Here is a 24562-nt window from a genome sequence, read left to right on the forward strand (position 1 = left end):
AGTTAAATAATATATTTATGCAGGGAAGTTGGATATTTGAGCTCAGGATTTCCCTTGTGTCAAAGCAGCAACCCTGCTGGCTGGGTGTTATGCAGCCACTGTCATGTATATTGCTGCTCTGTTATGTTCCTTCCACTCCCCCTGTACCTAACCAGGAAGCAGGCAGGAGCAATGGGAAGATTGTGCCGGGAGCTCTGTGAGTATGTTGCCTTTTATATCACACTGACTCTGTCATTACTTACATGTTCCTTCTTTTATTAGACAGTGAAACTCTTGCAGGAAGAAACCAGATTTTCCCTATTTTTCATGCAAATATGTTTAAATGCACTATTTAAGGTAGATTCTATATCTAACAATTCATATGGTTTAAAAAAAATTTTTTTAGCATTCCTTTGGTATCATGTCATATAGCTGTATGTTTAGCAAACCACTTAACTTAATCTTCCAGGAATTGCGAATGTGGTGCCATTTTACAAAAAAAGATGCCATTCTCAGCTTGAAAACTATAGACCCTTTAGGCAGGAAAGCTTTCAAAAGGTTAATAAGAGATATAATACTTGAATACATTGCAAATCAGAAAACTATGTGTTTGTGCCAGCATGGTTTCATGTGTAACAGATCTTGCCAGACTAATTTAATTGCTTTCTAAGAGAAGATGAGCAGAAGTCTAGACTCTAGGGCAGGGGTGGGCAAACTACATCCCACACCCCTTAAAAGAAATATGGGCCCTGATTGGTTGCGCCCTGTGTGTGCGCGTGACGTCAGCGCGCATGGGCGCAACCATATAAAAGTATGCCGGGTGGAGACAGAAGTCTGAGGATGCCGAAGTAGCTGCAGGGAGCCGCGCCGCAGGGAGCCAAGTTGCAGGTCCCTGGGGGGGTGATGGAGGATGCTGGGGGGAGGATGCTGGGAAGGACGCTGGGGGGAGGATGCTGTGGTGGAGCTGCAGGATGCTGGGGAGTGGAGCTGTGGGATGCTGGGGGGGAGCTGAGAGGCCCCGTGATTTCTGACGGCAGCCCTGGCATAACGCTGGGCCGGCTGTAAGTGAATGTGCCCCCTGAGCCAAAAAGTTTGCCCACCCGTGCTCTAGGCAGTACATGTTATTTGCTTTGAATATGTGAAAGCATTAGATACAGTGCCACACAGAGGGTGAGGTTCCATGTTGTAAGATTTTGCCTTTGGGCAGAAATAACATAAATGTTAGTTATGCACTAAATTGAATTGTGTTGGGGGTATCCTCAGTTGGAAATGATTTGGGAGTTTTTGTGAATAACAAACTGTGCAACTTTAGGCAGTGTCTTCTAAAGAGAATAAAGTACTCTCTTTTATAAAAAAAAAAGGGCATTGACTCAAGGGATGAGAACATAATTGTGCCTCTTTATAGACCCCTGCTAAGGCCACACCTTGAGCATAAAGTGAAGTTATAGGCAACAGTTGTTGAGAAGGACTATCAAAGTTGTGGTTGTTTTCCATTAGAATTGAGTAACAGAATTAAGACCAATGCAAATAGTTCTTGAGATTGCAAGGTTGTGGAATGTCCTGCTGGGTGATGTTGTAATAACAGATTCCCTTAAAGCCTTTAAGAGGGGCTTGGATGGCTCTTTGAACAGGCATACACAGAGCTGGATCGTCTAGAACAAGATGGAGTCATTTCAAAAGTCTCTTGGAGTGACTGGGGCACACCTATTGTGCCTATTATAAAGAGGGATGGCTCAGTTAGAATATGTGGAGATTTTAAAGTTTCCATTAACCCAGTTCTACAGTCTGATAAGTATCCCTTACCTTTGATTGAGGACATCTTTGCCTCTCTTGCCAGTGGACTAAAATTCAGCAAAATTGATCTTGCACAAGCCTACTTACAAATGGAGATAGAAGAAAATGCCAAACACTACCTTACAATCAACACGCCAAAAGGACTATACTGATACAACAGATTAGTATTTCCAATAGCCTCTGCGCCGGCCATATGGCAAAGGGCCATGGATCAAGTCCTACAAGGCATTCCACATACTAAATGTTATCTGGATGACATAATTGTGACAGGTACAGATGAACCAGAACATTTGGAAAACTTAAGAGGGTTTTGACACAGCTGGAAGAATACGGGCTAAAAACCAACAAAGAAAAATGCGCCTTCTTTAAGGACTCATGCAGACATGAACTGACTATACATGAAGGATGTGTAATGTGGGGAGTTCGTGTTATTATTCCTAAAAAGTTACAATCAAGAGTACTCGATGAGCTTCATGAAGGCCATCTGGGCATAGTAAAAATGAAGTCACTTGCTAGGAGTTTTGTGTGGTGGCCAGGAATTGATCAGCAAATAGAGCACTGGCGAACAAGTGCCATGGATGTCAACAGGTACAGTCTATGCCACAACCTGCTCCAGTTCACCTATGGGAATGGCCCTCTGCTCCTTGGCACCGTTTACACATTGATTTTGCAGGAACATTTCTGGGACTGATGTTTTTCATTATTGTGGATGCCCATTCAAAATGGCAAGAGGTTTTCGGCATGAAGTCTACTAGTACCTCATATACAATTGATATATTGAGAACCCTGTTTGCAAGAACGGGAATTCCTGAACAGATTGTCAGTTATAATGGTCCCCAGTTCATCTCTGAAGAGTTTCAATTATTTATGAAACGCAATGGAATTAAACATACTACTTCAAATAAATACCATCCTGCAACAAACGGGTAAGCTGAAAGATTTGTACAAACTATGAAACAGTCACTGCGGTCAATGACAAACGACAGTGGATCCCTGCAGCATAAACTGGCAAGGTTTTTGTTATCCTATCGGAACGCAATTCATGCGACTACAAGCTGCACGTCTGCAATGTTATTCATGGGCCGCAGTCTTAGGTCTCGGTTAGACTTGCTGAAACCAGATCTCAGTCGTCATGTGAGAAACTACCAGTTTAATGTCAGGGAAGGAGAGAGGAGAACCTTGCGGCAGCATAGTGTCGGACAAACTGTATAATCTGTTGTGTCCATGGAATATAGAGTAACACAGACAAGTAGCTGCTGGAGTAATTCTGTAATGCTTAAAAGGAAGCTAACTCCATAACACAGTAAAAATAAAGTAGCAGAGAAAACATAGCAGCAGATTCAACATGAAGCCTTATACATAAGACTCTAGTCCTAGAACAGCATCAGCAGATTCAACAGGAAACATGCACAATTACTTTATCTCATATTCAACACTATATATGGCCCAAACTGTAAATTAAATCTCTATAACTGGTACATTTTCATACTATGGACTGCTCTGCCATTAAAAAGCAGAGGAGCTTGTTCACATCCCAGAAATCAGGTAGTGCACTTAGGGAAATTTGTGTTTAAACAGGCCTTTATAAAAGCAGTATATAACCATATAAATTGCAGTAAATAGTACATTATACTCTCTCTATATATATATATATATATGTGTGTATGATGGGCCTTGAGATATCATGTGGAGCAATCAATCTCACTTGCACAGCAAGGGACATATTTATCAGAGGTTAAACAGTCAATTTTCCACAATTTGCCAGAGGTCGCCTAAGTCTTTGGATATGAATAGTGATGTGGAATTCTATTCTGGTGAACTGTCTTGTCACCCATTGATAATTATGCCCTCAATATTATACAATTGATCATATGTTTAGACTAAAACTATTACACAAAAGCCTTGCGGTGATGTTGAGCTACAGCTTGCATATCACCATTGATCTGGCCACATACATGGATGACGGATGATCCAGACTAATTCACAGTCAGATGGAGGTGTCTCCTTTGTTGCCACCAACCTCCTAATTCTCTCTCATTTAGCAGTGGAAGATATCATCTGTCAAGGGACAACAAACTGTGGCCACAAATCACTTGCACTGAGCAGTGGTCACTGATTCTCTTAACAGTAGCAGAACTGGTAAACCATTGGACAAACATTTGATTTCTCTTGCCAGTGGTGATCCCATGACCTCTTAAGTGAATAAATACATCATGAAAGTTTTTATAAAAAGACTCCTAGAACAAGTGAAGTTAGGCTACACATTCATATAGTATATTATTAGCCATGTGTCAGTATTCAGGCATGCATACAGAAAAGGAACAGATTGAATATTGACGGAGTAAAGAATATCCACTGAACTGGAAAGTAAAGTCCCCAGAGAAATATTAGGTTGTTTCGCAAAATCGGCTTTAGGATCAGTCTCTCCATAACCGCTTCGCCCACCATAATAGAATTTACTGTGCAGCTGCAGACTATACTCCTGCCTGGGTTACCAGATTCAGAACTGCACCTGTGAGTATACATTTCATGCACATCTCTGCCTTTTAAATACAGATACAGATCTCACTCTGTGCAATTTGTCATGGTTCTTAAATCCCACTGGTGTCCAGTTTCCATGCATTTGTATTGTCATTTCTAACTTTTGGTTTTGGAACAAAAAGTTATTTCTTATTGTTTTTTTTATTGTAATGTGTTTGTGTTTCTTAGTCATGCATAGTCTTCCAGTTTTCTATTACATATAATGCCCGTATTTTTGTAAGAATGTGCCCCACACATACTGTGCTTGGATGGGATACATTTTGCTATGAGGCAGAAATGAATCTGCAATGCAGCTATAGATGATAGGCACTTTTGTAGCTGCTTTGCCCTCACAAACTGCAATATAATGTGCAGCTGCAGATTTGGGAAACTGTTGCTAGAATCCATAGATTGCCATGTCTGGCAGGGGTGGCGGCGACAATCGGCTGGGGCAATGAGAAGCAATGAGAAGGAAGCACGGGTTAGGGGTAGGCAGGAGAGGTACCTGCCTGGAGCCGTCCAATCAATGCACCCTAGGCAGGTGCCTCTTCTGCCTAACCCTAGTTTCGGCCCTGATGTCTGGCCTGGTTCCTCCACAGATTCACAGCAGAGGGATGCTGTATCTACTTTATTAGAAATCTGCCAGGAATTAGTACTTCTTGTGCATAGTGAGTTTAAAGTGTGCATATGAAGATCAGCTTTGCACATTCCCTTATAAATCTTTTTGCATAACAAGGATGTCTGAATGCAAGGAGATATAAATATCAGATAGTCAAAAGGTTGAAAGATGTGAAAAACCAAGGGCACTTCTAGAAAATCCAGCTGAAAGGGCTGAACTGATTACCTTTAATATAGGTGCATTAATTCTTTGGTCTGCCATTCTTATTGAGAGTGGTTGCAGGTTTATGGCTGTTATTCTGGTGACCCCTACTGGTCGATGATGTGTGTAGTGAAGAAATGTACAGTATTTCTCTGTATTCTAGGTGTTCCACAGTCTATATTTCTTATGCTTAATGGGGATGTTCACCATTATTAATATTTTGGATTCTGTATCTCTATGAAACTTTGTAGTTGGTCCTGTTTTGGGGTTTCTAATCGGTTACCTTTCTTTGCTTTACACTTGAATGGCATTTGCTTGCTAGGGTCAGTAAGCCTAGTAACTAGAAAAATGTATTTTAAACTGTTGGTTTAAATTGCAAACTGGGGAGCAGCAGAAGCAGAAAGTTAAATAATCAGTATCCTGTAGGTTCACCATTGCATAGTGGTACCCCAAAATGCTATGCTAAAAACTCACAAGGCCATGCTGTATTTCTGCTTTCTGGCATGCATTGCATGTTCAAATATGTATGGGCTTACCTTTCTCCCAGGTCCACCACGGCCCTTTAGCAGGGAAGATCTGTGCCTCCAAAGATGCCCCCCATCTTCTTTTCTGCTGATTCACCGAACATGCTCTGTGCTGCTGTCACTTACTGAGCTTAGGGACCGACTCAATATACTGTATATATAGAATATCACATTTACAAAGGTGATTAGTAATTAATTCAGATTCACATTAAATGGCAGCATTAAAACTAGTGAAACCTGCATTAGATTTGTTTAATATTCAGCCTCGTAGACAGTAGCATACCTAAAGAAGAAGCAGACCCTGCGGGGGTTTCAGGGGTACCCAGGGGGCAGTGTGGCCCAGCCCGCAGGGTCTGCTTTCTCTATAGCTGTAGAGAAATCTCTTTTACCTATGAGCGACTGGGTGGGAAGACAAGTGGGGGACACGACCAGATGGAGGCTTATGGTATGCGACAGGCCCCTCCAAAGATTTTTTTGCTGGGGAGCCCAGTACCATATAGTTACGCCACTTGTAGTATCAACTTCTGTGAAAGATGCAGCCTTAGCTTTCTGAAATGTGTCGATGATTTCAGCCAGCCCCTAAGGGTTGCTTTTCCAATGTAGCCCAAAGCACTAATCACTCAAACGATGACCTAATAGGATCAGAAGATGGGGGAGCTCCTGAGGAACAACACTGCTATATCCTCTGGGCTGGTAAAGTCAGAGCAGTGTATAAAATATAGAATTTCTAGTCATTCATTTTAGGCTTTTGTTCTTTGCAAGATACTATTTTCATGGTTCTTATCTCAGAGTCACAATTATACACTAAAGGGGTAATTCACCTTTAAGTTAAAAGTTTACATTTTAGTAATGTAACCTCTATTTCAGCTCAATAACTGCTTTCCCAAACTAGTACCAATAGAACATGGGTTACACTGTACTCTCTCACCCAGAATGGGCCTTAGCTAAATGGAAGAGGAAGGTGAGGGTGTTGTGCAACTACACCTCTCTTGCTGCTATACACAAAAATAAAAACAGAGGGTGCCAGAGGTTCTTGCAAACAACAAAATAAGTGTTTATTAAACATCCACAGGGTTTACTCACAATACAGCTTCTCTGAGGGAAGTGGTACAGGCAACACCACATACAGAGTGTAATACAGGCTGACACTCCTGAGGCAGGAATCTCACTTCACCTCTGCCACACCCCATAGTGGCCTGGATCACCCCAGAAAATTCCCTATCCTGATTCCCTTTCCATTTGGATCCCTACACTACAGGCAATATGGCCTGGGAGAGATACCTACAAAACTGCCAGTCCTATGTAGGAGCTCAGAACTGCTCTTTCTAGCTCAACCCTAACTGCCTTACACCCCTAGAGTGGTACTATAAAGGGAGCTACACCTGCCACTATCTAATGCCCCATTCACGGGCCCTGTTCTCTGACTTTAACTGGGCTTGGGCCCAGGCTCACAGCAGACACCTACCCTTAGGTGGAACCAAACAGGCAGTACCACTCCTCTCCCAGCACTACATCAAAGTGAGGCAGAAAGTGGTCACCATACCTGCTTGAAATTGGAATCTATGTGCAAATGAACTTACTTCCGCCCAACATTCCCTTCTGCCCAGCAACTAAGGGAACTAAGCCTGTAGGGATTTAAAGCCATAGGGGACATTTAACCCTATGGGACCCTACAGTATCTTTCTTTTTTTCTTTCCAGCTTTCAAATATGAGTCACTGACCCCCCAGCGCCAAAAAAAACCTGTTGCTTTGTAAGTCTACAAACTGTATTACTACTTTGTATTACTTCTCTTTCTATGCAGGTCTCTTCTATCCATCTTCCAGTCTATCATTCACACCAGTGCCCAGTTGCTAGGGTAGATTACACCCTTGCAACCAGAATGTTTTAATTTCCAGATGACTGAAATTGTCTGGACAAAATCGGACTGGCGAGACACCTGGAAAAAATCCAGTGGGCCCTGGGCTGCCGACCCAGTCGTGCTCCCAGGTGCTGTTATTACTTGGTTAGCTGGGCCCCCCTGCTGTCAGTGAGCTGCAGACCTCAGAAGGGAGAGCAGGAGCTCCTGTGTCTGCATGTTCTGTACACATCTTTTTGTACTTCCCCTCCTGCCCATCCAATCCCTGTGCGGCTTTACCGGGACTTTCTCCTATATAGCACAGAAAGCTGTGTAGAGTACAGAACATGGAGGCACAGGAGCTCCTGCTCTCCCTTCTGAGGTCTGCAGCTCACTCACAGCAGGGGGGCCCAGCTAATCAAGTAAGTGTAGTACTGCTGGGGCTCCCTTGGTTTGTGACTGGGATGAGGTGACCCAGAGGTGACAGCCCCGATGGGCCCCAGACACCCCAATCTGACACTGGCCATGGAATTACTGGCAGGTCCAGCTGAAGGTTATTACAGTGTTTCCATGCCTTCATGGACCCAATCGTGCACATTTTATCAGAGCAGGGTGCTAAGCATGTATGGACACAAGAGAACAATGTAAATAGTGCCAATGTGCACTAAATTGTGTCTCTAGTTCCCTTCACTTTTGTAAAGTCAGCCCTTTTTTGTCTTAAAGGACATGTAAACCCTACATTTTCCTACCATGTATATAAGTTGGGCAGGTCTCCCCCACCCAAACCACACCATTTGTATTGCATATATCCCCTTCATGTGCAGGCACCGTCACATTTTCCTAAAACAAATAGCATCTTTCATCTGGTGGCCATTTCCTTCACACATGTGCACTGTAAATTATATGCAATGAACAATGCAGAATTAAACAGGCAGAACTTACTTTGATAAAAGGTCCTGCTTGGACTAAACCCTGTAATGTTTAAAATGAGCTCAGGACAGGAGGTTAGGAGAAAAACTCTGTTACTCTGGCAGAGTGCACAGCTAAAGCAAAGAACCAAAGTCACTATCTAAGGGAGGGGGCTGAGTGGTTTAGAGGAAGAGAAGGAATCCCAAGTGATTAAGTGGATGCTGCAGCCTTACTATTAACCTTTTGTCAACTGGAGTGGCAGGTATTTAAAGATTTAAAAGAGGCAGTTCACTAAATTTTTTTGTGGGGAGGGGGGTTTACATGTTTGACTTCTATACCCAAGGCGCCAGTAGTTTCTTTTAGATTTCTTCTGGATTTCTGATCCCTTAGGAGGGTCCCCCAACTAGCAATTCCATTGTAGACAAATGGCACCGAGTCACATATGGTCAGCCTCCATCCCAAGTAACAGCCATGCAGGAGTGTTGTGTTATTGCTATGGGCAAAGATGTGCATATAATTGAAATTATTGTAAGTTTTATTGTAAGTTTTGTAAGCATATATATTTGTGATTAATACAAAGTCATTTTTTCACACAGAGAAGCTCATGCCTTAGGCATATTTTCCTTTAAAATACGGGTCCTACATGTGTGACTAATGGGCCAATTAGCTGGTTGGCTACACAAAAGTGTGAGCTTGTGAAGCTGCGGATCAGCTGATGATCTCATAAAAATAATAAAACAGGTCATTGGTTGGCCTTTTTTTCCCTTTTGACAGCTTTCATCAGCCAAATGATTTGCTAGAGTGCGCGGCACATAAGATGATTTAATACAGGGGCATGCCTTTCTTATGAGGACATTACTGAGCCTGCCATGATGTCAAAGTCACAAAATTAACCCATTATCTGCCTGCTTTTAATAATATGTCTGATATAGTCTAGCACAGGGCTCATTTACGAATGTGCCCCATGCTCACCTATTACCTCCATTTAATTCATGAAGATACAAGTAGGAGTATGTGAATGGCAAACCAACACACTGTCTGATGAGTTAGAATTGGTCATAGTACAGTACAGACCTGTAGTTGATACATCAGACTGGTATGTTTAACTTTATTTCTCAAGTGTGTTGTTCTGTATCGCATGTTTCATTTTAGGAAAACCATGGCTCTCTTTCCAGCAGTGCTTTTGCTTCTCTGGGCCAGTACCATACCAGAAACACATGGAAACAAACCCAACTTTGTATTGTTTATGGCGGATGATCTTGGCATTGGAGAAGTTGGTTGCTATGGAAATAACACTTTAAGGTAAACTGTTGACAAAAATAATTGTGGTACGTTACAGCATTTTCCTTTATTTGTTGTGATTTGATTTGTGAAATTTAGATGCTGTTGTGTGATGAATGGAGAAAACCTGGTGAGTGAATGGGAACCAATTCAGATTGTTTAGGATTGAGACAGATACAGGAGACTGACTGCAGGATTCTGGCAAATGCCAGAGGGGCTGCTGTAAGATGCCATAGACAGTCACTATTTAGTGGGTTGGTCCGGGCCTGGGGTGAATGCAGTGTAACAGAGTGGACACATTGGAGGTGGGAAGAGGTATATTTTGAAGCAGCTAAAGCCCATATCATTAGATATACAGTGGAACCCTTTCATGTTTTCCTGGAGACCGCAAAAAATCTACTTAAAATCTGGGAAAATATCAATTCCAGGAAGGAAAGAACATGGTTTACCAGTGCCAAAGACAAGACATGATATTGGGAAAACGTGATACAGATACGTAAAATGGGGTTCCACCGTAAATGAACTCCTCAAATGACACAGGGAGGCTGTGACACTTTAATGGCCAGCAGCCCTATACCCTATGCTCAGAGCCACCAAACTGTTCCACTTTCCTAGGTAAAGAGCTGAACCATGAGACACTGCATGTTACATCGCCCCCACCGACCAAGTTTGTAGTGATGTGTGGGTCAACAACTATTCAACCCACACCCTAACCTGCTACCAACCTGCGTCCAAACTGTGCCGGCAATCCACCTCGATTTATAGACCCTCACCCGTCCCGCCCCATCTCTGATTTTATGAAGGGGGTGGGGCAAAGTAGCTGCGTGCCTATAAATAGAGGCTGCTGGAGGTGGCAGCAGGTATAGTAAGGATGAAGGCAGGGGAGAAGAAATAGCTTAGCCAGAACCCACCCATGACCCGCAAATGTTGTGTGGATGTCAGGCCGAACCTGCCTGACCTGCAGGTAAACATGCAGGTTTTTGCCCTACCCACGCATCACTACAAGTTGCCAACTTATCAGTCTGTACATAGTGAAAATAGCTGACAATGGGCCAGATATTTATCAGGCAGGTTTGAAAATGTAGCCAGGTAAGGACCCCATCTGAGTAGTGATGCAGCCCTCTCCTGATGGACCACGATAGGCCTCCATATGATCCAGTTGTCGCAGGGTACCAAATGACTGGATCAGCCTGATTTAATCTACTGCATGGGTGGCCAAATCTGGCACAGATCTCTGTAAGGGAAGCTTAAGTACTTAACCAAGAAATAAACATAAGTCAAATGTAATGTATTTATTTCCACATAACTATAACATGTAAACCTTTTTCTGATAAAAAAATATCTGGTGCAAAGAATGAACTTATTTTTAGCTGCTGGATAGCCAAACAGATACAAACTTTAAATGGAAAAAAGGATATATTTTCACTCTCTGGTTTACTGGTCCTTTTTATAAATGTGATTACTTTCCAGGACTCCAAACATTGACAGACTGGCGAGGGAAGGAGTCAGACTTACACATCACATAGCGGCAGCCTCTTTATGCACCCCAAGCAGGGCAGCATTTTTGACTGGACGATACCCTATCAGATCTGGTATGGTTGATACTAAAAGCTCAAATTCAACTTATTTTTAATGATGATTAATTATTGTTCTGTTAAACTGCGATGGCCAGTGAGGGAAATAGGCCAGAGCATTTTATATTTAGTACCAGTCATTTGTACAGTTATTATGTGTAGGGTTTCCCTTACTTTGTGACAAGGTAAAATACCCTGCATGGGGTCCCATTATATATAATACAGCCCGCAGGACTACAGCTGTCAGGGGATACTGGGAATGGTAGTTGCCCAACAGCTGGAGGCTGCATGTTAAGTGTTACTAACTTTGTTATTACACTATTGCAGCCCCTTCTCAGAAAATAGATCAATCTCTGTATCACGATGGAGTCTCTTCACTTCAAACCTGCTGTTTTGTGGTTCCAGGGCCAGAGGGATGTGGCACAACTTGTACCTCCCAAAGTCAGTTCAGGCTAAATTGGCTTGATCTGTTTATACTTTACAGTAGTGGGTTGGTTTTTGAAAACTGACTTAAAAGTCACTGCATCGACTAGAACATGGGCATCATCTAAACTAAAGGGTAATTCCAGGCCGCTATAGCTGGCTATCTGCACACAGATTTTGGTCAGGCAGTTTTTTTTTTACACCGTACTGCTTAACTGGCACCCTGGTTGGCAAGATGATCCAAATAGATTGCAGATGGTCTCTTTAAACAAGGTTCAGTTAGATGCATGGTGCGATGGAAGTTGATGAAGTGCTTTACCTATGTCACTCTCCAACCTGATACTCTGTTGCTTGGGGCCCCCACCAGAAGGGATTTCTAAAACTACAGAACTGCACTTGCCTTACTACACTCCCTAGTAAAGTGTGACTACCTTTACTAACTGACCTCAGTAACTTTTACATGCTACTTTGCAGATACTACTTGCATTCTTTCATCTGGACCCTGAGTCTCGAGCCCTGACAGCTCTCTGTCAGATATTTTACAGGCTAAAAGAGACCTGGCTCTCTTTTCCGACTCCCTATATGCCCACTGCTCTCTGTCCCCTCCAAATGACAGGAATCTCTAGGTCTTTCTCCATGTCTAGAACTTCTTAAGGTGAAATCCCAGCAAGAGGGGACACTACCACCTAGTGGGGAAAATAGGTTATTGCATCCACTGCATGGCTATTCATGATAAAGAGAGTATTTCACCATTTTACATTGCAGTTTCTCCTCATCAGCTGTCAGATCTGACAGGGTGATCATAGCACACAATATCCACCAATTTGGCCCAGTTTTTTAGGCAGTACCAGAAATATATGTGAAAAATAATAAAACAGGACTAACAGCTTTTTAGCCCATTAATTACTAGTGATGCCAGCAATGTCACATAGGGAGGCTAGCATCTACTACTTTATACTCCCTGGCTATAAATATTTATCATAGTCCCTATGGGTGCAGAATGGATTGCTTGCCGTAAAGAATATAGACGGGTGTGAGAAGTGCCTGAATAGGTCTTATACAGATATGGGGGCCTGTTATCCAGAATGTTTGGGACCTGGGATCTTTCCAGAATTTGGATCTCCATACCTTAGCTCTACTAAAAAAAATCATTTAAACATGAATTAAACCCAATAGGATTGTTTTGCTTCCAATAAGGATCAATGATATGTTAGTTGGGACCAAGTAGACGCTACTGTTTAATTATAACAGAGAAAAATAATATCCATTTTTAAAAATGTAAATTATTTGGCTCAAATGAAGTCTATGGGAGATGGCCTTCCCGTAATTCTGAGCCTTATGAATAAGGGGTTTTTGGATTCCATACCTGTGGTATAAAAAAGTGAAAAATATATAGTATATTCCCCACCAGCATGTTTGTGCTGGCATGGAAATGTCCTTTACTGTCTTCAGTTCTTCCCATTACCTTTTATGGTAAATAAAGACAAGTGTGAGTGCTTTTCTACCAAAAAAATTTTTTTTTTTTTTGGGTGGGGGAGAGGTCACACTTTCATGTCTTTCAAGTCAGTAGGAGGCAGTTATAAGAACTAATCAACTGGCATAAAAACGCCAGCAGTCGCCTGGGGCACACACATGCCAAACATTTGCTATGCATCTCAAATGCTCTTCAAAAAATGTATTTATCAAAGGGGAAAATCAGCCAAATACTAAACTACATCATTAGGTGAATATTCCTATAGAGATCACATCTGCTGTTATGTTACTGTACATACTGTATATAGCAGTGGGGCAACCAGTGGGACATTATCCTTGGTGGAAGATTCCCCAGCTGTCATTCTGTGAGACAAACACAGGCAGTGATACAATACTCCAACTGGGGCTGTCAGACCCGCCACACCCGCTATGTGCCGTGCAGCTGTTGGGCCGATTGGACTCCTGTTACACGTGCAGCTAAAATAACAGATTATCATTACGGCTACACTTGTGGGAGACTGATGTTTTTTGGCGTTTCATACTATGGGAGGGGTGGAAAGGATAGGAAATTATAATAAAAATGCAGGAGAGAAAAAGTGTAAAGCTTACAAGGGTCTAGAGCAGGAAAGCAGAGTAGAGGGTAAAGGTAGTATCAAGGACAAGACTAGCTTGATATTAATACAGGTGTGGAATCTGTTATCCAGAAAACCATTATCCAGAAAGTTTAGACTTATGGAAAGGCCATCTCCCATAGACTCCAATTGAATAAAATAATTTAAAATGTTAAAACATATTTCCTATGTCTCTATAATCATAATACAGTTCTTTGTACCCAAGCCCATAATATAATATAAGTCTATTGGGTTTAATTAATGTTTAAGTGATTCTTTAGTTGACTTAATGTATGAAGATCCAAATTATGGAAAGACCCCTTATCTAAAAACCCCTGGGTCCCGAGCATTCTGCATAACAGGTCCCATACCTGTACCTTTCAGTTTTGAGTGAGATGTTGGACTGGCAGGGTTCACATACTTTTGGCCATACAGTGTACAAATACATGTGTGTATGGAGCTTTAGCTCCCATTTAAGGACCTTTAGTAAATCTTACCATGTATGGCCATCCATTGAGAGGATTTTATAGAGGGAGGCCTCTCTACCGCCAAAGTCAGCAGTATCATTGGTGGCCTTGCACACAGTACTTTGTAGGACAGATGCCATCCTTCCCAGTGTAAACTTAGTATTATTTCATAGAAAAACAAATTCCTTAGAAAATGCTGTGTCTATCATATCTACAAGGTTAGACAATTAAGTATCTCGTTGCACCATTGTTGGACGTCTATTAAAGTTCACAAAGCAGATATAGGATAAATGATTATATAGAGGGTATAGGGTTCTGTAAGTCGTCCATTAGAACTCTTTGACTATGATATTTGTGATGTAATGCCCCTACCATCATTTCTCCTACTTGTCAATTGCAAATGTTAAATCCAGGAAAATTCTATATACATTTATTTCAAAGTTTCTATATAGTGTCTATGTGAACCATTTAGAGTTACATGTTGTTCTTGTATGTTTGACTCGCCTAGGAATGACTGGACATGAGGGAGGCTATTTAGTTCTGATGTGGTCCGCTGTGTCTGGAGGTCTCCCAACAAATGAAACAACATTTGCCAAAATACTGCAGGAGCAAGGTTACACAACCGGGATTATAGGTTTGTTTTTATTCATAATTACTATATATATAATATGTGAAATTATTGGCACTGTTTTCTGCTTGTTATGTTTTCTGTTATGTATACATTTTTCTGTCATTTGAATGAGTTAACATCCCCTTCTGTGCAGGAATCCTATGGTGGTAACCTGTGGGAGGGAGGTATTCCCATTGGACAACATGTGTTATAGGTATTTCCTAGTTCCATAGTCTATAAAAGGGAAGGGACGTGATTGCTTGATGGACTCAGTCTTGAAGAGAGAGTTCACCTTCAAACTAACTTTTAGTATGATATAGAATTCACAGCTCTGACACAGAACAAGCAACATATTAATTGGTCTTCATTTTGTATAGTTTTTTAATTGTTTGCCTACATCTTCTGCCTGTTTCCAGCTATCAAATGAGGGTCGCTGACCCTAGAGGCCTCTACTATTCATATTCCAGTACCTCATTCCCTCCACTGCTAGGTTGCTAGGGTAATTTATATCCTAGCAAAAAAAATCTGAAATTTCAAATTAAAGAGCTGCTGAACAAAAAGCCAAATGTACAAGTACAAGCCCATTAATTACTAGTGATGCCAGCAATGTCACATAGGCAGGCTAGTAGCTACTACTTGCTACTCCCTGGCTATAAAGATTTATCATTGTCCCTATGGGTGCAGAATGGATTGCTTGCCCCAAAGAATATAGACAGGATATAGACAGTACTATGCAGGAGAAGCGCCTGTATAGTACTTATACAGATATGGGACCTGTTATCCAAAATGCTGAACAAAAAGCTAAATGATTCACAAAGCCACTCCCAAAGAACAACTCCTTTAAAGCAGAGGAGTGTAAAGGCTAGAGGGTCTAAGGCAAGGGGGAAGCTTCAGTTAAGCCTAGAACCATAAACTTAGTGGAAGTTGGGGAGCAGGGAACCCATGAATGAGGCCTTAGAAAGTGACAGCCCTGTAAAATTATGAGACTGACAGGACCAGGTAGAAAAGCAGCTCTGTGTTCCACAAGTGTCAGGGGTGTGGTGAGCGGTGTTAATGGAATAAAATATGTTACTGACAAAGCAGTTATTTTGTGGCACAAAAATCACTACAGTTTCAAGCAAGTATTACACATGTGCAAAGTTCCATGTAAAATTTGCAGTGCAATAAACTAGGTAACATTGTGAAAAGCAACACATCCTGGGGGGTTGGCATAGATTAAATGGGGTCTCTACTCTCTATGGTGAATAACCTATGCTCATTAAGTAATATGAACCCTAACCCTACTGGCATTTAGGGTATATTTTCCATTCAAATGGGCAGGCTTTTAGTATCATTCCAAGCAATGCACTTCTTACTGAAGCCAGGGCCCCATACAACCCCAAGAAATTGCACTGGTGGCTTTTTGGTTTTTATCAACATTGGACACTATTTCTTATTTACTTTTTTAACAGGAAAATGGCACCTGGGAGTCAACTGCAGATCCAAGAATGACTTTTGCTATCATCCACTAAATCATGGTTTTGATTATTTTTATGGCCTGACTTATACACTTATAAATGACTGCGAAGAATCCATGCCAAGTGAGATCCATGTACCCTTCAGGGCAAAACTGCAGTTTTATGCACAGCTATTTGCCATGACACTGCTCACAGCTATGGTTTCTAAGCGAATGGGATTACTTCCAGTTTCCTGGAAAGTTCTTGTTATTTTTGCTTGCTTTGTTGTTTTATACTTTACCTACTGGTTTGCAGCCTATGCGTTTTTAAGATACTGGAATTGCTTCTTGATGAGGGACTTTGAAATCACTGAACAGCCAATGGACTTAGAAACTACAGCTGGGAAAATGGTGAATGAAGCAAAGTCATTTATCAGCAGGTAAAACAGCATTATTTGCAAAGGTGTACATTTACAAAAGATTCCCTTTACCAAGAATTGGAAGTGCCGCCAGTAGCACAGAAGCCTTGGTTAATGGCATACAGTATTTTGGTTTTTATGCCTTGTTGTGTTTATCAGCAACCTCCCTCTGTGAGGCAAATAACTTTCCCAAGGGCATAAATATATGACAAGGGACACTTGCTGACTCTTTTCCATAGGGATAGCCTATTTATGGCCTCTAAAACACACAAACATTTTGAGGGCTAATTTGACTGCTACAGCACTGTCAGAGTGAACCATGGAGGTCAAAAATGCCTTTAAAGAGATACTGACACCAGCAATGAAACCTTTTTCACATCTATCATAACATTGTCTTTGCATGAGCTTTATAATTTTGCCATAAAAGTATTTCCTGATGCTTTTCCATTCCTTATCTGATCCCCCATGTTCCTCTATGAGGGGGCTGCCATATTTGTGCAGCAGTAGGCCATTAGCATTAGAAGCTATAACTGACAGGCTGAGAAGGGACAGTCAGTTTGTCAGGTTTAGGAACTTCAAGCAACAATTACATACAAAACCAGCCCCAACAGGGAAAAAAGATCAACATGACATATAGGTAACTTTTTACAGTATGTAGATTCATAATTTGAAAATTAATTATTTCGTATCAGTATCGCTTTAATCGCCTTCAAAGCTTGGCAAATGCTATGTCTATGAAATACATGTTGTCCCTGTAAAAAAAATACTATTGTATATCCAAATTATTTTTATATTGTATCCCTTTTAGAAACAAAGAGGGTCCTTTTCTATTATTTGTTTCTTTCCTGCATATCCACTCTCCTCATTCTACTACTGAGAAGTTCAGAGGGAAGAGCAAACATGAACGTTATGGGGATAACATTGAAGAAATGGACTGGATGATTGGTAAGATGACATCTGTATTAACTGAGGTTAGAGATAAATGCATTTACCTCTTAATTTACTTGAAACAATCATGAAGGGAAGACTTGTAAGCTAGTCAAAGTTTTCTTTCTTAAACTAACAGAATGCAATAAAAATGAATCATAAAAACATTTATTTTTCTTATGCAAATAACTAATACAAGGCTCTTCCTGTATTAGAACAATAGAATAATATCACCTACCCCTACTGGTCTGAACCAATTGATTAGACACACTGTTACACACTGAACCACCATCCCAGTATCCGCTGAGTAGGCTGGAGTCAAACAAGCATTTTTTCACATACTGCTGCTATTTTGAAGGTGTATTTCTAAACTGTCACAATGCAACCCAGATCTAAGGTGAGAATATTTCTGGATAGTTCCTCGATGCCTGCTTTTAGAGAAGAAACTGTGATGCCTTACATACTGTACAGGCCTATTCCCTTCTCTATGTTTTCATAACTTGAATACTATTTAGGAAGGCGCTTTAGTTAGATTGATTGCTGCAAACTTTTGCTTGCAAATATTGTTTAGTTAGGCCAAGAGAAACAATATTAGAAGCCGCAATGTTGCCTCAGTGCAACCAATCCAATACTACATAAATCTCCATTAAACATTTAAATCAAAACATAAATCTCTTCAGTAAAATGCACACACACACATATTGTTGGCCCAAATATCTCCAATGCCTACCCTTACTTACCTATTAGGAATTAGTTGAATTAGTTGAACTGCACTTCTCCATAATAAATTCTTACTAGCCAGTGGCTCCACATGGTGGATACCAACCTGTAATTTGATATGCTGGACAGTATTGTAATTAGGGTCGGGATTCGTGCCGAATCCAGGCTTTTTTTGATGGATTCTGTCCTGGCCGACCAAATCCTAATTAGCATAAATTAGCATATGTTAATTAGCATCCAGAAAGGGTTAAATTTTAGGGGGGAAAAATTTTTGGCGTGCGCACTGCGTCAACAACTTTTAACCATTCCCAATCCTAATTAGCATATGCTAATTAGGATTCAGTTCGGGATTCGGCAGAATCCTTCAGAGTGGGTTTGGCTGAACTTGAAAAAGTGGGTTCGGTGCATCCCTAATTGTAATTAAGTGACAACATAAAGTTGTTTGGGATCCCCCCTCATGTTCAATTCCTCAGTGTTTCCTTTGAGAACATGGCATAATCCTCTCTAGGAAACGCATTGCAGTCATACAGAGTGTGTATATTTTGATGACGGAGATGTGGTCTTGTCTAGAGGTTCCAAAAGCATTAAAGGGGACATAAACCATCATTTTTTAGAGTGCATTAATGGATGTTTTGTAATGTAAAATAGAAGGAATTGGCTTTTTTGGTACATTTCAGGTCAAACTTTCATGAAACTGGCCAAAAATTGCTCTTGTTGCGCTCCTATCCTGGAGTTCCGGTTTAAGACTCTGTACAGTTTGCTAAAGAGCCGCCGGCTCTCACATTCATTAGCTACAGAGCATCCAGTTACTGAGGACTGAAGTAGGGACTGAAGTGAATGCCTTTAAAGTGCTGCAGAATAATAATAATTGACTGGGGAGACCTAGGGGTGGCAATTAGGCATGAGAATATCCATTTGTACATTTTAATTAACAACATCTCAGTTACTGCAGAAGGCAGAAGAGCAGGTATTGAAAAGGTGGTATGGTTCACATATTCCTCTTTTATATAGCAAGAAACAGCAGTTCTTTTTTAAGAATGTTTCCTGAACAAATTGTTTTTCTCTATGCATCAAATAATTCAATGTGGGACCATCAGGCAAATATGCGCTGCTATACCAGGCATCATGCATCTTTCTCAATCAATAATGTTACTGGCAGTCAAGTTGCTTAATGAAACTGAGTGACCACTTGAGTATTAATACCAGCACTGTGGGTGATTACAGCTGATCATGCAGCTCAATATTAGGCTCTAATACTGATTGCCAGTTCATAAAGGAATGCTTTATAATGATGTTGTGTCATTTCAGGGGAAATCCTCGGTGCTATAGATCAAGAAGGCTTGGTGAATAATACTCTTACTTATTTTACTTCTGATCATGGGGCACATTTAGAAGGCATGAATTCTAAAAGCCAAGGTTTTAATGGAATTTATAGAGGTAAGATCTCCATATGAAAGCTACTGTATATAGCCATATTTATTTGGTACTACATATATCAGTAAATGACCAAACTAAGTTTCAAGCTGGCTACTTACAAAGAAATGTAAGTGATAATTCAAAGTAGACCAAAACATAACACCATATACTGTATCTCCCAAAACAATTGTTATCACCCCCTGTCCAAAAATCAGTTATTTGGTTACTTTACCAGCACTGATGTTATCTTCTTCTACATGGAGCCAGAGCTTGCAGGCACCATCTTGCCTAGCCACACATTACTTCCCTCCAACATGTGTAGTCAAAGGCGCTTGCGCCATGGAGCAGATCAGGCAGGAGGAGCAGGAAAGTTTATTGATGACATATAGGAGCCTCATGTGACTCGAACGTCATTGCTGTACACAGCAGTACTGGAGCTGCAAGGCGCCTGCGCAGGGCTCAGGGGGAATGATATGTGCATGCCTGTGCCCTGAGTGAGGATTCATATTGTGTTGGCATAATTTTTTTTTAATGTGTGGATTATAGAAAATTGAGGTTGTGCAGTCTGTTGGTACATGGACACACGATGACCATTTTCTTGAGCTAGAATTGTTTTGGGACTTTCATTCTCTGTACTGTAGGAGGGAAAGGCATTGGAGGTTTAGAAGGGGCAATACGGGTACCAGGGATATTTCGGTGGCCTGGTGTGTTTCCTGCCAATACCATCATTGATGAACCTACAAGCCTCATGGATATATACACCACAGTTATCAAACTTGGAGGAGGCAAATTACCAGAAGACAGGTACGATTGTTAATCTCTATGTTCCCATTTTGTAATAGAATTATTACACTGTACAAGAAGAGGCTGTGGCAAGACAGTCTATCTTTCTCACCTTTACTTCTGGAATTTTAATCCTATCATATCAACAAGAAGCAAATTGTCTGGAGTTTTGGGCCAAGGTGCCTATCTCTGTCCCCTGCTGTACTTATCAACCCCAAATTTCTCCTTTGAATCACCCATTATTCATTTAGATTGTAAGTTGTTTGGGACAAAGACCTATTTTTATTTTCCTAGATTCAAAGCATTCACACTGTGATGTGTCACCAGTAAGTTGTCATACTTGTAGTTTTTTATATTCATAGCAACACATCAAATGCAAACTCAACTGTATTAAAGAAATGAGGGGTCATTTATTACATGCAGGGCAAGGTACAAACTGCAAAAATTAGGCACAGTCGCCATGTTTTTTGCACTTTGACTCCAGGTAGCACAATGGCCAAAGGCCTGTGCACTCCATCTGCCACATGAATACAGAGCTGCACTGCTTTTGCAGACTTAAATGTTCTTGAATTTCTGTACAGGAAATGAGTATTGTTGAGTTAACTCATGCATGTACATACAGCAAATAACAGTTAAACTAAGCAAGACTGTGATCTGATGCATTCTTATTTATCAAATGATTTTCATCATGTTGCATTTAGAACTTTACCAATATCTCCCCCACTTGTCACCATCGCACATTGCAAGCCCACCCCGGCACATCAGTACATCACCTCTCGCTCCTCAGGCCCCTCTACTCCCAGAGCACTGTTTCTTATTACAAGTTTTCAATACTTTATGTGATTGTTTGCCTTAAAGGACAATAGGGGAAAATTTGCTTCTGGGCAGTAACCAATGGCAACCAATCAGATGTTTGCTTCCATTGTACTAACTGCAGCTGGCTGAAAATGCTTATCGTTGATTGATTTTTAAACGTTACTGCCCAGGAGTAGTGTTTATAAATGAGCCCCAATTAAAGACCAATTTACGGGGGGACCCTGGGCAACCAAATTTACTTTGACACATATTCCTTGCTCAATCAGTATATGTGCACAATAGTGATATTTGTAGTTTGAATGTAATGTGCACCACCTCTATCCATGGTAAATAGAGTAAACATGGCTCCCATAAAAAGTACCCAAGGCTGGATAGTTTTACAGCAAAGAGAAATAGTGGTCTGGGGTCCAAGGTTATTGAATGGTGGCACCCCGCCCCCCCAAGTGAGTTTGTGCTTTACACACAGCAAACTGCATGTACTTTGTATGGAATTACAATTTTCGGGTGCACAATTTGATCTGTGTTGCAAAATCTAAGCACAGCATATGTATACAGTATATTTGTAATAATGTAATCAAGTGTGCGTTTGGTCTAGTAACCCACTGCCACCCATAGTGTAATATGGACATGTAAGTGCTTATCACATAAACAGAACCATGGCACGAGTGTTCTGCTGAGGGTTTGTTTCATTTGATAAGCACGTAGAGCTCATGTGGTTTTTACTGTGGAATGAAGAGGGTTGGGTGGTCTGTGTATTTAGATTTTATAAAGTGAATGCTAATTGTTTGTATATTTAGTGTGTAAACCATGTGGTTTTTGTATTTAGCATGAAATAATTGTCATTTTCACCATGTCAGAATAATTGACGGTAAAGACCTGGTGCCTCTGATGCAAGGATTGGATTCTGTGTCACCCCACGACTTTATGTTTCATTACTGCACAGACCAACTGCACACTGTCCGATGGTATCAAAAGAGCAGTAAGTATACATTCAGTTTCTATCTTTGCCTTACACCACAATGATAACATATGCACCAATTAGGAGTAAAACAATTTGCTTCTTCCTCTAAAACTCATTTGTACATAAAGGGCAGTCTATGTTAAAGGGGATCTAAACCATCCAGTCTGCACATAGGATTTATTGTATTACACTGTAATCAAACATGGGGAGAGAGACATACTTGTTCAGTGCTGGAAAAGCTGTTACAAAGATTGGGTGCAATTCTACTTAGCCGATATTTCTTTTTTACCTTATTAAAATACAAAATAAATATGCAGAGGAGGTTACATACTACTACTGATGAGACCTCGCCTTGAATACAACATTCAGTTTGGGGGGCCTAGTCTGCAGAAAGGTGATTCATAGTCTAATTAAGAGGAAGGCACTGAGAGAAAGAGGTGATTAAAGAGGCATACTGAAACATATCGGAGTGCAGGAGGGAAACATTTTCCAGCCAAGGTAGGTGGATAGAAATGGACATTACATTATTCTTTAGAGGGAGGGCAACTGAAAAATAAAAAACAACCCTTTACAATGACAAACAAACATGGTGAACATAAATTAAAATTAGATTTTTTTCATTAATTCAAATTAAATACTTCACTACCCAATACCTGTTGCAATTCTGTAGAAGCTAACAATTTGACGTTTGAGCTGGGGGTTTTTTGGTTGAGATTTTTAGAATCAAAAATAAAGCAGTGACTAAGGAAAAACGTTGAGCACAAGATTAGTTAAATTTTTTCTGCAATCACCTTAAAAGAGAAGAAAAGGCTAAGTCACTTGGGGGTGCTAAAATGTTAGGCACCCCCAAGTGACTTTAATCGCTTACCTTTTACCCCGGGCTGGTGCTCCTGTTAGGAGAGAACAGCACCAGCCTGGGGTACCTGTAATGATCGCTTCCTTCTTCCGCGTTGGCGCTCAGCGCATCAGAGTGAAAAGCTGAACTTTAACAAGAAAGTTGGCTTTTCACTCTAATGCGCATGCGCCGGCCCAGGGAATTCGGCTTTCTTGCTAGTTGTTTCAGTTTCTGTTGTCTCTCAGATCGCAAGCTTGTAGCGCTCACTCCAGGGTTTAATACAATGCATCACCTGTAATACATCTCTGAGCATCACATCTAATCTCAGATATACATTTTTAATTCCACATAATCATTTAATAACAGATGGTGGTAATATTTCATTGTCTAATAATGTTTCTATGTGATGACTGTCTAATCTTCTATATGTTGTTGTTTTTGTGCTTATCTTTGATATCAACCTGTAGTTCACTCTGAGATGGAACACACTTCTTTCATACTTCTTTCTATTATAGATCATACAGTTTGGAAGGTTCATTACATGTCCCCAAAATTCACTCCAGAAGGAGCCGGTGCCTGCTATGGAACAAAATTTTGCTCATGCTCTGGCAATGGCGTCATACTCCATGATCCACCACTTCTTTATAATCTCTCTGGTGATCCCTCTGAGAAAAATCCTTTGCCACATGACGTGGGACCATACCAGGAGGTGGTGCAAGAAATCGAGCAAGCTGTGGCAATGCATAAAATATCTTTACACCCAGTGCCTCAACAGTTGTACAAGTTCAACAATATGTGGGACCCCAGGCTACAGCCTTGCTGTGGGACTTTTCCACTATGTTGGTGTCAAAAAGAATGAGCAGCTCATCCTTTAGAGCGTTCTTTCTAATTCCATGGATCTTTAAGTGGCAAAAATGTGAGTATACAGTATTCAGTTCAGTAGTGTTGAAGGCTCAGAAAATTAAAAAAAAAAATGTTCAGCACTTTAAATATATGTTTTCCATGAGATACTGTAATTGGGTAAATTACAATTTTGTATTTCACTATCCAGAAGTACAAATTCGAAGTATATCATACAGATTATGGTGTTTTGCTTCTTTTAACACTGGGTAAGGACCATTCTGAATTAGAATTTAGCATTAGTAATGAGCGATTTTTTTCGCCAGGCATGGATTCGCAGCGAATCTCCGCATTATTACACTTCAAAAAAAGTTGTGGTTGCATCAAATTGGGCTGGGCCGCGTCCAATTAGGCGCAGTCACGGCAAAAAAAATACGCACACAACAAAAAAAGCCGCAGGCAACAAAAAAAAAGACGCGGGCGACAAAAAAGTTGCAAGACAAACACATTTCACAGATTTTTCGCTGCTTCACGAATTTTCCTGTCGTTTTGCGAGTTTTTTGCCAAAGCAAACCTGGACAGATTGGCTC

At 40.8% G+C, this 24562-nt stretch overlaps 1 protein-coding gene across 3 annotated transcripts; it reads left to right on the forward strand.

The window, feature by feature from the left end:
- The first annotated feature begins 125 nt into the window (after positions 1-125).
- Positions 126-24210, forward strand: arsh (arylsulfatase family member H). Of its 3 annotated transcripts, none has more exons than XM_031896685.1 (10): positions 126-196; positions 9534-9683; positions 11133-11254; positions 14719-14844; positions 16272-16695; positions 17483-17619; positions 19630-19758; positions 20379-20541; positions 22194-22315; positions 23648-24210. In XM_031896685.1, exons 2-10 carry the CDS (start codon positions 9541-9543, stop codon positions 23989-23991), a joined length of 1710 nt encoding a protein of 569 aa, XP_031752545.1. In that variant the 5' UTR covers positions 126-196; positions 9534-9540; the 3' UTR covers positions 23992-24210. The 3 variants fall into 3 exon arrangements, with proteins under 3 accessions (XP_031752545.1, XP_002941046.2, XP_004911799.1); XM_002941000.5 differs by having other exon boundaries at positions 153-200; XM_004911742.4 differs by lacking the exon at positions 126-196 and adding an exon at positions 4045-4287.
- Positions 24211-24562: the final 352 nt, after the last annotated feature.

Source organism: Xenopus tropicalis, chromosome 2 (assembly GCF_000004195.4).
Source record: "Xenopus tropicalis strain Nigerian chromosome 2, UCB_Xtro_10.0, whole genome shotgun sequence".
Taxonomy (NCBI): Eukaryota; Metazoa; Chordata; class Amphibia; order Anura; family Pipidae; genus Xenopus; species Xenopus tropicalis.

Excerpts from the sequence above, each read along its gene's own strand:
- arsh (XM_002941000.5), top strand. The coding sequence starts at position 172 with ATGGGAAGATTGTGCCGGGAGCTCTGTGA. Across the intron at positions 11,255-14,718 it reads ACGATACCCTATCAGATCTG|GAATGACTGGACATGAGGGA; the intron begins GTATGGTTGATA and ends TGACTCGCCTAG. Across the intron at positions 20,542-22,193 it reads GGCAAATTACCAGAAGACAG|AATAATTGACGGTAAAGACC; the intron begins GTACGATTGTTA and ends TCACCATGTCAG.